We start from the raw sequence: 14,996 nt of genomic DNA on the forward strand, positions 1-14,996 counted from the left end.
CTTGTACACATTTTTTTGGCACCCCTGTTATATATATAATACCTTGGGTTTCTACTTGAGAATCCCTAGTTTAAGATCTAGTGAAAAACAAGTTATCTTTTAGGAGGAAGTAAGAGCTAGACTAATGGATAATTAGACCCTGCTTTGCTTTGAATGCTGTCTGAGAATGATTGCTCTAGATGAGTAGAGAAGGGCGAGTTATTCTCCTTGGATCCATAGAGCTCGTTAGGTGCATTAATGTAACTAGAAGTTAGCACTATGAATTTCCATTGTTTTATTTTTCTTGTCTTACTTCAGAGCTCCTCACAATTTGTACCTATACTGTTCTTTTCCTTGCTGACTCTCCCATCATGCTTGCCTTCTTTTTGTTTCACACATTCTAAGTCACTTAACTATTTGTGACTATTCTCTCAGCTTGGCATGTTTTGCCTTCAGCTCTAACAGTTGCTGACTCTCATTGTATAATATACCATGTATAAAAAAAAAATCCCCCCAAACCATTGATTAGGGACTCAGGAGCCTGGAGTGTGAGTCATGGTTCTGCCTCTTGCTTTTTGACTTGGCAAGTTAATTTACTAATCCTCTGACCTCATTCTTCATGTTAAAACAAGATTAGATTCTGGATCAGTGGTTCTTTCTCAAAGGGGGCGATTTTAATCCTCCCTCTTTATGTCTGGAGACACTTTGGGCTCTCACAACTGTGTGTGGGGGGGACAACTGTCATCCACTGGGTAGAGATCAGAGATGTGATATGCTGCTGTATATCTACAATGCACAGGACAGGCTGCTGCACCAAAAGAATTATCCAGTACACAATGTCAATGTCAGAATTGAGAAGCTTTGATTTGGATCTATGGTCCATTTCTGTTTTCTGATTTAAAATAGAACCATTTAACTTACTTATTTCTCATTATTACTATCATTTAGGGATTGCTAAATAAAAATTTTTTTTTAAACATTGTTTTTCAGTAATATTTGGTGAAGATGTCGCCTTTGGTGGAGTCTTTAGATGTACTGTTGGCTTGCGAGACAAATATGGTAAGTGAATATCTTTATATATGAATAGTATTCCTGTAGCACTTTTACTTAGAGATCTTGAGAATACAAACTATGCCTGTTACATTGTTGGCCATATCATTATTGTACAAATGGGTTCCTTTTCATTTCCATAGCCACCCACACAATTCTTTGGCCTGTCTTTCTCCAAATGTGCTCTAACTGTAGTATCCCTCTGATCTAGTTCATAGTACATGTATTATCCAAAATAATCTTCATTAAATGTGTTGTTTATTATGTCATTCATATGTCCAGTAATCTTTGATATCTTATTGCTGCCTGCCTTAGCCAATTTTAATTCCATTGCTTCTAGTTTAAGATTCTGTCCTATTTGTCTCTGTTAATAGGTTTCATCTTTTATTACCTATATTAGTCAGGGTTCTCCAGAGAAATAGAAGCATTAGGATATATCTGTATATCTATGTCCTTCTATGTGTGTGTGTGTGTGTGTGTGTATGTGTGTGTGTGTGTGTATACATATATATAATATATTATATTATATGTATCTATATATTCATGATATAAGAGACGTCCAAACCTGTAGAGAATGTTCATAAAAATTTATTAGAACCAAAAAGAGAATACACCTGGAAGCAAGATCTCAACAGATTGAGATAAATGCTTCTGAGAATAACAGTTTGCAGCTTCTTTTGCATTTGAAATTAAGGAGGGAATGTAAGAAAGAGTACATGAAGGTGGGAGGAAGCAATATGGAGGATGAGATTACAGAGTAATTGACAAGATTATGTGCTTTCTTGGGGTCTCTGAAAGGGTATTTCAAAGGTGTGCTAATCTAGATGCATGAAACAGTGGACTGGGCTTGCTTACGGCAAAGATAAACCTTTTGCTAAAGAAGTTGTAGACCTGGGGCTGACTACCCACCATGACCTGCCCAGTTAGGGATTTATGATCAGATCACCCTGTGAGGTTACTTTCCATAGAAACCCCCTTTTTTTGTTCACTCTCTATTTGTGTGTATATATATATATCTATATATCTATACCTATAAAGAGACAGAAAGAGGGAATGAGTAATAGATTTTTTTTTAAGGAATTGACTCACACTATTGTGGGGGCTGACAAGTTTGAAATCTGTAGGTCAAGTCAGCAGGCTGGAAACCCAGACAGGGTTTTTATATTGCAGTCTTGAAGCTGAATTTCTCATTGTGTGGGAAACCTGTCTTTTCTCTTAAGCAAGTGATTAGATGAGGCCAATACACATTATGAAGGGGATAATCCTCTACTGAAAGTGTACTGATTTAAATGTTAATCACATGTAAAAAACCATACCTTCACAGCAATATCTAGACTGTCATTTGACCAAACAACTGAGTACCGTTGTCAAGCCATGTTGACACATAAAATGAACGATCACATTCCCCTTCTCTTTTTTTTAAAGAGGAAGTTTCTTTTATTAAAACTTTTATTTATTTAAGTGTGTTTTTCCAGGACCCATCAGCTCCAAGTCAAGTAGCTGTTTCAATCCATTTGTGAAGAGTGCAGCTCACAGTGGCCAGTGTGGGGATCGAACTGGCAACCTTGTTGTTAAGAGCACCGTGCTCTAACCAACTGAGCTAACAGGCCACCCCCACATTCCCCTTCTACATGTTTCATCCCAGCTGATGGCTTGAGGTCGATTTCTGCCTCATGCTTTCACTCATTTCCTTTGACTCAGACTTAAAACTATCAGAATGCATTTTGGCCCATCCCAGCATTCTCACTCCTGATTTTCTATGTAAGGAATGTTGCAACCCCTTATTTTGAGGGCTGCCTTGAGGATGCTTTTGACCATTTATTTCTTGTCTCAGTTTTATCTAATCTGGCAAAACAGTTAAATTTAGGGGGAGGTATTGATATTTACCTTTCTTACCTTTGACACTGCCCTGTAAAGCTCCTGTGTGCTAGCAGAGTAAGTGATGAGGATCTTTAAGATTTTTTTTCCTTTTTCTTTTTGTTCTACTCTCCTCTGAATCCAAGAAACCATAGTGTGTTCCACCTCACTTAACAGGAATTCCCAGGTAGTTCTTTTCCCTTCCTTTTATAGCAGGTTGATTTCCTGGGTCCTGCCCCTTTGCTTTTGCCTAGCTGTCTATTTTTTTCCTCCTAGCCTTGCCACGCCTCACCTCGCCTCTTCTTCCCTCCCCTCCCCTCCCCTCCCCTCCCCTCCCTTCTGGTGTACAAAGCAATGTAATAGTTTACACCCCTCACAAAGTGATAACATCCCCATCTACTACCCATCTGACAATGTATATAGCTGTTACAATTCTGTTGACTATATTCCCTGTGCTGTACTCACATCTCGTGAGTCTCTCTCTCTCTATATTTAATTATAGTTGATATTCAATATTGTTCAACTTCAGCTTCAAGTGTATATAGCATAGTGGTCAGGCATCTACACTGTCCATGAAGTGGTCTCCCTAATAAGACAAGTGCCCGTCTGACACCCTACATAATCTTTACAACGTTATTGATTATATTCCTCAAACTCTCTTTCATATCCCTGTTACAGTATTGTAACTACTAATTTGTGCTTTCTGATCCCTTCACTTTCTCCCGCATCTCCCCTATCATCTAGCAACCGTTTAGAGTTTGAGATAGTTGGGCCAATTTCAACTACCTCAAACTATCTCAATTAGTTCCAGCTAATTTAGACTCCTATCAACTTTAGATCTTTTTTTTTTTTAAAAATGTAAAAACCTTATACATTTGATTTCAAAAGTAATGCATATGCATTGTAGAACATTTGGAAAATATAGAAAAGCATAAGAAAGGAAATAAAAAATTGCCTGTACTTCCAGAGCTAACCTAGAGAAAAACCTCTATACATATCTGGGTTTAGACACTTCTAGACTATATTTGAATATATTTGTAAATATTACCTAATATTTAAAACATAGAATTATACTTTCTGGTTTTTTTTAGGATCTTCACCTCCGCTTACATTGCCCTTCTGTTTTTGCATCCTGTCTCCTTTATCCATTCGAGCTCTTAGCATATTAGTTACAGTTGTTTTAAATTCCTGGTCTGATAGTTCCAATGTCCTTACACTGTGTGGTTCTGGTGCTTGCTCTGTGGAGGGACCTGGCCCACAATCAGGTGAGCAGGCAGGCATCTGAAAGGACAGTGTCCCGCCTTCTTGGGACACTGTGTGCGTGACAGCAGCCTTCCAGAGGGTTTCTCCCGTGGAATGCTCTTTGTTTTGCTGTGCCTATATAACCTTGCTTCTTCCCTGCCTGCGGGCAGATCACTACCCTTCCGGCTGCCACCGGAGACTCTCCCTGGTCCGTAAGCCTCAATAAACCTATGTCTCCCCCTCAGCCTCCTGGTATGTTCTTTGCACTTGCATCTTCTCAGGCCCAAATCTGGGAACACCTCGGACTCAATCCGAACACTGTGTCTCCTCAAATTGTGTTTTGTTATGCCTTGTAACTTTTTCTTCATAGCCAGACGTGATGCGCTGGGTAAAAGGAACTGCTGAAAATAGGCAGTTAGGGATGGGGTGGGGAGGTGTGTGTGGGGGAGGCTTTCTACAGTCCTGTGATTAGGTCTCAGCCTTTTGGGGAGCCTGTGCCTCTGGACTGTGCACTTCACAAGTGTTTCTCACATTTGTCTTCCCCCTGAGATGGGACAGGATAGCTAGAGTGGGCTGGAGTTGGCTATTGCCCTTCCCCGGAGTCAGTTAGCTCTGATAATACCCAGCAGGCTAGGCTCTGGTTAACAAGTTTCACCTGAGGGCAGACTTTAAGAAGGGTGTGCTCTGGCGAGTTTTAAGTATTTCCAGTGCTCGTCTGTTTCCCGTGCTGAGAAGTGTTTTTCTCTGATGTTTCCTATGGGAGCCTAGTTGAACGCCTGCAGGTAAGCCTCCCGAATTTGTGGGGTCCCACTATCACTGGCTCCCCTGGAGTGTTTAATTCTCAGGCTTGTCCACACTGAGCCTCCAGCAATTCGTCATTGCAGTTCAGGTTTTCCTCCCTGGCACTAGTTCCTGCAGTGGTTTCAGCTCTTGGGTCTCTACTCCTTTAAGTCGAGATTCCCTGTATTCTTGGGTCTGTCTCTCCAATCTTGGGGGTAGTGGTTTGCTCTTTGTCCTCCCTCTCTTATGGCTCTAAGAAGATTTTTCCGTCTGTTTAGCTTTTGATTTGTTGTTAGGACAAAGTGGCAACTTCCAAGTTCCTTAACCTGTGAAACTGGAAGCCAGAAGTTGAATTATAGTTTTGTAACTTGTGTGCTACATGCCAACGAGTCCGCTCCGACTCCTGGTGATTCTGTGAATGAATGATGTCCAGTGTCCTGTCCTCAGCAGCCCTGCTCAGCTCCTGGAGACTCAAGCCTATGGCTTCTTTTATGGAGTCAAGCCATCCCATAGTTGGTCTTCTTTTCCTGATGCCTTCTGTTTTTCCCAGCTTTATTGCCTTGTCTTTATCAGGTGTAGCTATGCTGCTGAGCAATTCCTAGCCTTCACTATTCCATCTTGCCTGAGCCAATGCTTAGAATACCATGTGCTTATTTAAGCTAGTGAGTCTTCTGTTGGTTGTCTCATTCAGGTTCTCATCCATGGTGCTCTTCTGCTGCTGACTGTACCCATTCTGTCGGGGGCATTTCATCCATGTCACCTACTGTTCACACATCAGTGACTTCCGAATTTTTGTCTCCTGTGTAGACCTCCGGCCTGAGCTTCCGATCTGTATACTCAATATATCTTCACCTTAATGTTCCAGTCTCTTCAAAGTCAGCATTTCCACACTTATATTTTCAAATTCAGCTGAATTCATTATATCTGCCCAGCAGATCCATGCCTCCGTTACATTTTCTATCTTGGTGAACCTATCACCATCCATTGGGTAACCTAAGCCAGAAACTGGGGAGATCCTAGTCTCTTCCTTTTCTCTCATTCCCCACATCCAATTGAGTCCTACAATTTTATCTTCATAGTTTGTCTTTAATACGACTTGTTTTTTCCATTCTTGCTGCTCTGGGGTCTCACTTTAGATTCTTAATCATTTCTTCTTGGACAGCTTTATCACCTTTTTTTTTTTTTTTTTTGGTAATCACCTTCCCTCTGACCTGTTCCCTGCTACTGTGTTTCCCAAAAAATAAGACCTAACCGGAAAATAAGCCCTAGAATGATTTTCCAGGATGACATCCCTTGAACATAAGCCCTGATGCGTCTTTTGGAACAAAAATTAATATTAGACCTGGTCTTATTTTCAGGGAAACACAGTATCTTGCCATTGTGATCATTCTGAAACACACATTTCTTGGTAGGGTATTCGAAAGACTTTGCGATCTGCCCCCCCACCTACCTACCTGACCGCATTTACTTTTCTTTACTAAATATTCACTTCCCTAAGACCCCCCGCTCCCCTTTTTTCATTTTTCTTCCTTTGCACATGCTATTTGAATCGTTCTCTCCTATCTGATTAACTAGGAAATTATTTCACCTTCAGAAGTTTCGTCTATAACGCTTCTCCTGAAACCCACCCAGGCACTGCTTTACCATTGTTCAGATTTTGCAAATTATATTATAATTGCCTTTCCACCATATCTGTGCACCAGATAACTTCTCAAAGGCAACAGATACTTAAATCAACTGTGCATCCCTGGCTTTTAATACAGTGTCAGGCAGTACTTTTTTAAGTAAATATTGTTGAGTGAATTTACCCTTCACTGTCTCACCAAAACAATGGCCTACGGTCTCAGAAAGGGGATTTCCTTATCCCCCTTTAATGATTTTTTGTGGGTCTGATGTTCTTAAAAAAAGGTTAAAATGGGGAAAAACTAGCTCACTTGCAAAAGTCCATTACTCTTAGAGGACACCTGCAGACTTTTGTCTACCTGACTGGGGGATGAGTTAATTAACGGCTCTTAGCTTTTTTCTCAGCAGCTGCTATGAATTTTTACTACTTTAGGACTATGAATTCAAATTTTGAATAATTCCAGGTTGATCAATAGGAACAATTAAATCACCACTACTGTCTCTAATGAGAGGGAGTGAACTTCGGTTTTCAGGTGTGAAGAATAAAGGAAATGGTGAAGAGAAATGTATTAAAATAGAACTTATTGCCTATTTAAAAAATAGCACATACCTTTTAAAAGTAATTCTCTGTCTTTTTGAGTATAGCTATACGGAAACATGTCTACTTAATGTTCTTTTCTTTGAAGTTAAAATCATTAATTAAAAGATTGTATTGCTATAGTTGAATACATTGCATAAAATGGCATAGTAAAGACAACCTTTCCTGAAGGATTGATTAGCTTTCTGGGGAGAACTATGCTGAGAGGGAAGGGATCGAAGTCAGTCAGTAGGTGGCAGCCTACACTTTGAAATAAGACTGTCCCTGTTATTGTATCAATACAATGAACTGCGGAGAAGCATTTTAAATTCCATCAGAAGGGAGAGTCTGAAGGATTGGGGGTTACTAATATAATATTGTAAAGCCGAATACTACTTAATATAAAAAACAAGGAAGAAATGCATAATTAGGGGCAATGCTATAAAAAAGGGAGATCAAGTTCTTTTGTCTTCCAGATAATCCAGATGAGTGTGGGTTTAGCACCACGAAAGTGCTTTTCTCCTTCCTTGTTCTTTGACAGAGCAAAATAATAAGAGTGCTTTGCAAATACAGTAGTTTCCCCTCATCAACACATTGTATACCAAATGGCAGCTTTAAGGTTTTTAGGCAAGGAGATCCCTTGATCAGGAGTAACAATTGGAACTACAGGGGAAGCCCGGGAATAGAAGAGGGCAATGAAAGGTAGTTGATTTTTAGGGGATGTGTGATTTTCATATTCCATATCACACATTCTTTCATTTATGTTATGAGACAGATTCCACGAGTCATATACTAAACCTGTCCTCATTATTGTCATCCTCAGTATGACAGAACATGTGTGTGTTTTAGTCAAGTAAGACTTTGGTATGTCAGGGTCAGGAGCTGTTTTTATTTAAAACTACACTGTACAGATTTGAATGTGGCTGGGCAGTGGTTCATAACACTGTATTTTGGTCCACTCATTGGAGGAAACTAGGTGAGAAAAGGAACAGCGGAGGACTTGCTGAATTAGCCTACAGGCCTAAATATCTGCCTTTTCCTGGGATTGGTGTTTTTCCATTACTGTATTCATTCCTCTACACCGCAACTGCGGCCTGTCGTAGCAACTTGGGAAAATGAATATAACCACGTCTTATGTAAACATCATAGAAATTATATAACCAGATACTTTACTACACTGAATTCAGGAAGGGAAACTAGGACGGGCGGAGAAAGCGAGTTTTCATGTAGAATACGCCAGTATTTGGGAGTCGACTCTCGGTCTCATTGTTCTCATCAGTAAAGTAAAAGGAATGGATCAGATGGTCCTCACAGACACACGTTTAGGTAATCTTTGTGCTTTTATTTATTTTTAACAAGTGGAACACATTGACTTTATGCTTTGATTTCCTTTACGTTTCGAGATTTTGTAAGTAGAACCATGGGAAACCTTAGGCACCTCATTTTCTCTTATGAAGTCCCTTTTCTGGTGTAATTTTTAAATGTGGGAGCTGTAAGCAAAATCCTTTGGTAAGTCTCTTATACTTTCACATGAATTATGAAACAACACCAACAGAAAGTGACTTTCCATGTATGTTCCTGCTGCAAAGCAAGGGTTCCTTGGGTGATAATCATATTTTTGGATTTAGTGTCTGAGTTCCATTGAAGAATGGCAATCTGTGGGGTGGGGTATGATCTCTGAGCAGGTGGAACGAATTTTGCTGAAGAAAAAAACTTTTATCAATTAGTGACAGTTCTTCAGGGAAATGGAATACTTCGTTTATTCCCCCCATTGAAGTGTATACATTTGACTTCAGAGCATATTGAATACCAGATGTAGTTTGTAAGATAACTGTTCCATGAATTGTGAAAAAGGTATTAAGAAGATGGTGTAAACTTTCTTCTAATATACTTATTAAAAAATGTTTTTAAAGGGTTGCTAGTAGCTTTCAGTGTTTTCTTCCTCAAAGTCAGGCACTTTAAATTGCTCCTGGTATTACAAGGCCCCTCTGTTTTCTAAAAGTGCATGTGGTGGAACTACCGTGTTTCCCTGAAAATAAGACCTAGCTGGACAATCAACTCTAATGCATCTTTTGGAGCAAAAATTAATATAAGACCCGGTCTTATTTTACTATAAGACCGGGTCTTATGTAATAAAATAACCGGTCTTATATTAATTTTTGCTCCAAAAGACTAGTTAGAGCTGATTGTCTGGCTAAGTCTTATTTTCGGGGAAACACGGTACATGTAAAGTCCATTATTATCGTGCCCTTTTTAAAATCTCTTCCCTTTTATCCGATTGAAGGAGTTATCTCAGAAAATGGGACGAAAATAGTGACATGTGCTTCATTTACGTTAGTTTCCCTTATATATTGCTTTGATAGTCCTTTTGTAAATTTTACTCCAAAAATAGGAAAAAAAAGATTTTAGAATCTACTAAAATTAGAATCAGTATAAATGGTTACTGTATTTCAATTTCTCTAAAAGTCAAAATGAGTATCCTCATAGTTGGTGTGTTGACCAGTGGCTTAACAAGTAACACTTAAGGAAATAAGATTATTTAATATATTTTATGGGATATCAGAGCTGGAGAGAAATTGAGGATATCTATCTAGTCCAGTGCTTCTGAACTGGGGGTGATTTTTGCCCTCCTGGAGACATTTGGCCATGTCTAGAGACATTTTTGGTTGTTACAACTGAGGGTTGCCACTGGCATATAGTGGGTACAGGTCAAGGATGCTGACCTATGATGCACAAGTCAGCCCTCTCCCACCAAAGAATTATCTGGCCCAAAATGTCAGTAGCGCCAGGATTGGGAAACCTTGATCTTGTCCTTTACCACATGATACAGAAACTGAAGTTCTGAGAGGTTAGACGTTACCAAGTTGCCCCGTGGCAAGTGGGTAAGCCAGACTCTAGGCTCAAGCTTCCTAAAACACAGTGCTGGGTTCTTGGAACTACGTTGTTTTTCCTTATAAATGAGCAAATCATTTATATAAAAACATAAGGACTATATCGGGAATTTTAATAAACAAAGCTCAAGAGTTTTGATTATTCATGGAGTAAGAAGAAGTTAGTCATTAGTAACCCATATTAAATTTATAAAAAAAATTCTCTTTTTGTGATTCTTTTGTGAAGAAATTTTTTGATTAGTATGAAGTTGTTTTCGGGTAGCAGCTGCTGCTTTGACTAGTTTTTCCCTTAGTTTATTAAACAATACATGTTAGAGCTGCCAACAGGTGTTCTCTCTGACATTTTAAGCATCAGAGTATAATGCCCTAAGCCAGTTTTTCTCAACCTTATTTGACAATGGCAGGCTTTTAGAATTATCAAATGTGAGCACCTATAGGGTTTTAGCAGATAGGCTAGGACTAAAGTAGACCAGGAAAAATGTGTTTATAGGTCATTGTAGTCAGAAAGTATAAAATTGATTCATATGTCTTTTTTTTAATTAAAGTTTATTGGGGTGACAATTGTTAGTAAAGTTACATAGATTTTAAGTGTACAATTCTGTATTATATCACTATATATCACATTGTATGTTCACCACCCAGAGTCAGTTCTCCTTCCATCACCATATATTTGATTCCCTTTACCCTCTTCTACCACTCCCCTCCCCGCCTTACCCTCTGGTAACCACTCAACTATTATCTGTGTCTATGAGTTTTTATTTTTTCATTTGTTTGTCTTGTTCCTTTGTTTTCAGTTTTATATCCCACATGTCAGTGAAATCATATAGTTCTTGACTTTTTCTGTCTGACTTATTTCCATATGTATTTTTAAACATCACGATTAAGAATTAGAAAAATGAAACCATATTAAATATATATTAAGAACGCGTAAAAGATTTTTTGTTTTATGTTTTCACTGTGAAGTACGACATACACATATATCACACATCCATTTAATATTAGGTACTATGATGTTGCTAAGTTGGTTTCCCATATCTGGTGTGCCGAATCTTAAGAAAAATTTTTTTCAGCCTGGTAAATTTAACAGGGAAGAACACAAACTTTTTCTTTTTCCTTCACTATTTAGTATTTCTTGAATTAGAATGCATTAGACATATTTAATTGTTTTATTTTGGACAGCTCACTTTACAGTTTTTTACACATGAAAGCCAGTGATTCCTTCCTTTTTTTGTGTTTTTTTTTTTAATGTATTCAGAGTTGCTTGTTTGATTCAAATATAATTTTGTACTGTAAGATTTTTCTTTTTAAACTCTAAAAATTATCAGGGCTGAAAGGGGATCAGTATAACAGTTTTATATAGACAGTTCAGATTGCTCAATATCTGAATTCTTGGATTCTCCTATTCTGTATTTTGTTCATCTTGAGAAAACAGGTCACAAAGTGTATTAAATTATAAGTGAGAATGCTGTTCCTTCTAGAAGTTGCATGCCTGATGGCCATGGCAGCTGTCTGGCAGGTTCACGTTGACATTGTGCTCGGGTATAGGGCTGATGTTGTCACTTACCTGAAAACACTTACCAGTCTTAGAAGGTTTGAATCTGAATGTGTAGGTTATTACAAGCTAGACATTCTGTGCTCTGATTCTAACTTGGAATTCCACTGTGTAGCACCTTCAATACAGTTATAAAGTCACATAATAATTGCATTTACCAGGAAAAATGACTTTTCCAGTCAAATTGGGAGTAGCCAGTAAAAACAGCCCCGCTTGGAGAACAGTATTAATGTCATTTGCCAGATATTTGTTAAGCGAGATCTGCTATGTAAAGTTAAAGTCTTAGAGGATTGGAGCACAGTATTTGTTTTCTGTTCCCATTTAGTGTAGATGAGATTTCTCAGTTGCTTTGATTGGCAGAGGGGATGAGGGATCCGTTAGGTAAAGGTTGGCACATGTCATGTGCTAAGGAATCGCTTGGGAAGCTTGTTGGACAAAAAGTTTTCAGTTTCCTAGTGAGCAGCTACACCCAAGGCAGCGTTAGCAATGAAGTGCTTGACCTTCTCTGGTGGCGTCCTGCCAGTCCCCCCAACCCATCCCTCAGGTCCTCTGGCTGTCACCCAGAAGTGGTGGCGTCTGGCCAACCTTAAATTAGCCAAAAGATTCTTTTTCTGTAGTTTTGGCTCCCAGACACTCAAGCATCGTTGGTAATAAAGGATTTCTCCTCATCTCAGTTTCTGGGCAGGCTGTTCATTTAACCCTCATCTTTTCCTCTTTTGGTGTCTGCCAGCTTGGAGTCCAGCACAAAGACACTTGGTTCTAAGCCAAAAGGGAAAACACACAAACACAGTATTACATTCTTAATTAATTGACATCCTGTAGACACTGAAGTTGAGCATTTCATTCTTGAAAAAGTGGAGGTTCTTTAAAACTCAAAAAGAAACTTTTATATCACTTTAGGAACACGTTAATTCTTAAATCAAGGAACATATTAAATGGCATAAACCCATTACATCTATTGAAATCTAAATTAAATATCCATAGGGTAGACATGAAAGAGAAAAGAGTTCTACTGCATTTTCAACAAAATCCTAAGTTACCCTTAACTCAGTCATTTGCCTGAAAAAGGCACCCTTTCTTTTGTTAAATAAAGATTCTGTGGAGTTTCTGCCCAAGGACCATTTAGCTTTTAATTATATATATATATATATATATATATCAAAGATGGTTAGAACTCTGGTCAAATGTTTAACTCTTTATGTAAGAAGAGAAAAATTAGATATTGTGGTATACAATTATTTGCTCTAGTGGTGTTCTCTTAAATTGCTTAATTCATCTCACAGTCTTCTGAAAGTGAATCAGGAGGGGAACCAGGATCTGTTTTGTGCCTCTAACCTATCCAGCCTCTCCTGATTACTCTCAGATACATGGGAGCAGAATTTGAGCCAAATGGTCTCAATGAAGTATTCCCCTCATTTAGTTCTTGCCAAATTACCTTTATTCACCCTCATATCTAGGTCATACTATTTCTTTCTTCAGGCATGGGGCAGAAGACAGATCACCCTCAGCTTTAGTGCCTGTTAACGATTTCAGTAAAGTAAAATTTCAGTAAAATTTGTTTCCTAGGCTAGGTGTTCCTTGGCTGTCAATATTCATTTCCCTAAGGTAACAACAGCCAAGTTACTGCACAATCTTTCACTCTTTAAATTTTCTCATACCCATATAGTGCTACTGCTGTCACTTATTTCCACCCCACATCCCATTTCTCTCAGAATAATCTCCATGTTCCAAGGAATTACAGGATCAGAGAACAGATTTCGTTCTTTTTAAGAGTTGTAGGTAGATCCATGACTTTCAGGGGGAGAAGAGCCTAACATATCAGGATTTTCTTGCTCACTTTTATTTTTGTAGGCCCCCTTCTGGTATTTGTTTCTATTGGTGGTCTCTAGTGGGTCTTTGTTCAACAGCTTGAGCCTTTCCTCCCTAATTTCTGCTAAAACAGAAAGGATTAGGTCCAGTTGTTAGCATGTGATGTATTTTCTCCCTTCCAGACCACATGGACTCTATTTTTCTCTAGTGGGTCCCTTTTGTGGAGGCTTTAGCAATTCAGTACTGTTTTGTCTTGCCTGTCCTTTTCTCACCATCACTGTGTGTGCAGCCGTAACTAATGTCCATCCTCTGGCGAACAGCCCCCCGCAAGGAAATGAAGAGGCCTCTGCTAATGGTACAGTGACATATGGATCTATGGTCTCTGCCTTTGCTAACATTGTGGTATCAGGGATGCTCAAGGTGACCTTACTCTTCATCAATTCCCTCAAACCACCTCATGCATATAGACTATCTAAGTAAAAACAGCAGGCGAGCTATGGAAATGTAAGATTCAGACAAGCCATCTGGCTTTAGTCTCCAATTAGAATGCTTCCCCTAAGCTCCTCCTACATCACATATTCTAGAGCTTCTGCTGCCTGGCAAGTCCATCAGTTTCTGTGTGGGTCAGTTTTATAGTTTCTGCGGAACGGGAAGGTTGCCACTGAAAATAGCCCTGGGTGCATTCAAGCATATGGGTGCTAAGCCAGTTGGCTCACAGTAATGAAGGGGTAATGCAGGCAGCCATGGGCTGAAGTGTACTCCATAGAGAAAGGCTGGCATTGACTGTTACCATTCTCACATTGACCAGTGGACACAGGAAGTGGATAATTAATACTAAAGTGTCATCTGAAAAGTAGAAAAAAATGTCCCCGGACTTTGTCTTGGGCTAAGGCACTTTAGTATGTCCAGGGATTACTCAGGTTATTTTCCTGGTTAGAGACCAATTTATTAGGCCTAAGAATTTGCTGGAGATGCCATCCTAGGAAGATAGTTGCCTTTCAGTTGTGTGTGTGTGTGTGTGTGTGCGCGCGCGCGCACGCCTATGTGGGGTAAGTGTTTGAAATAGGTCTCTATGTAGAGATATCATGATTCACTTCATAGCACTGCTTCTCGGCCTTGACCATATGTTGCAATATTGATGCTTTGGTCTCACTCAAGGGGTTCTGAGTTACTGATCTGGTGTGTGGCCAGGGTGTTGGAGTTTTAAAAAGCCCCTCTTCCCCCTCAGGTGATTCAAATATGCAACCACGTTTGACAACTGCTCTAGAAGGTATTAAAACTTTTAAGATGTGGTCCTTGCCTTTAAGGAAATCTCAATACACTTGATAGACCAAAGCATATGGTAAGTAAAATAACAGTACAATAATGAAATAAGAAAATAAAACTATGTCTGGAGTGACCAGTAACTTTGCTTCTTTTATGTAAGCCAGAATTTAAATGACAGGGTGAACTAAATTGTGCATTGAGAGTTTTGATGAAAACAGCATCTGAAACTTGTGGAAAAAGAGACAATTGAACATAGGTATCCACTAAAATGTCAAGGGATCTTCTCTTGTAAGGGTCTAAATCCACAAGGATGGGGAGACTGGAACTATAGACAACATGAACAAAATGTTGGAAGCTGGAACATGAAGGG

The 14,996-nt window shown here is 39.1% G+C and overlaps 1 protein-coding gene across 3 annotated transcripts in view; it reads left to right on the forward strand.

Moving 5' to 3' along the window:
• Positions 1 to 14,996, forward strand: part of BCKDHB (branched chain keto acid dehydrogenase E1 subunit beta) — a 209,550-nt gene that overhangs the window by 13,218 nt on the left and 181,336 nt on the right. For all 3 annotated transcript variants that reach the window (XM_033103559.1, XM_033103560.1, XM_033103561.1), the window contains exon 3: positions 970 to 1,038. In XM_033103559.1, the coding sequence (XP_032959450.1) occupies positions 970 to 1,038 (69 nt within the window). The remainder of the gene's footprint in view (positions 1 to 969; positions 1,039 to 14,996) is intronic.

Source organism: Rhinolophus ferrumequinum, chromosome 3, assembly GCF_004115265.2.
Source record: "Rhinolophus ferrumequinum isolate MPI-CBG mRhiFer1 chromosome 3, mRhiFer1_v1.p, whole genome shotgun sequence".
NCBI lineage: Eukaryota > Metazoa > Chordata > Mammalia > Chiroptera > Rhinolophidae > Rhinolophus > Rhinolophus ferrumequinum.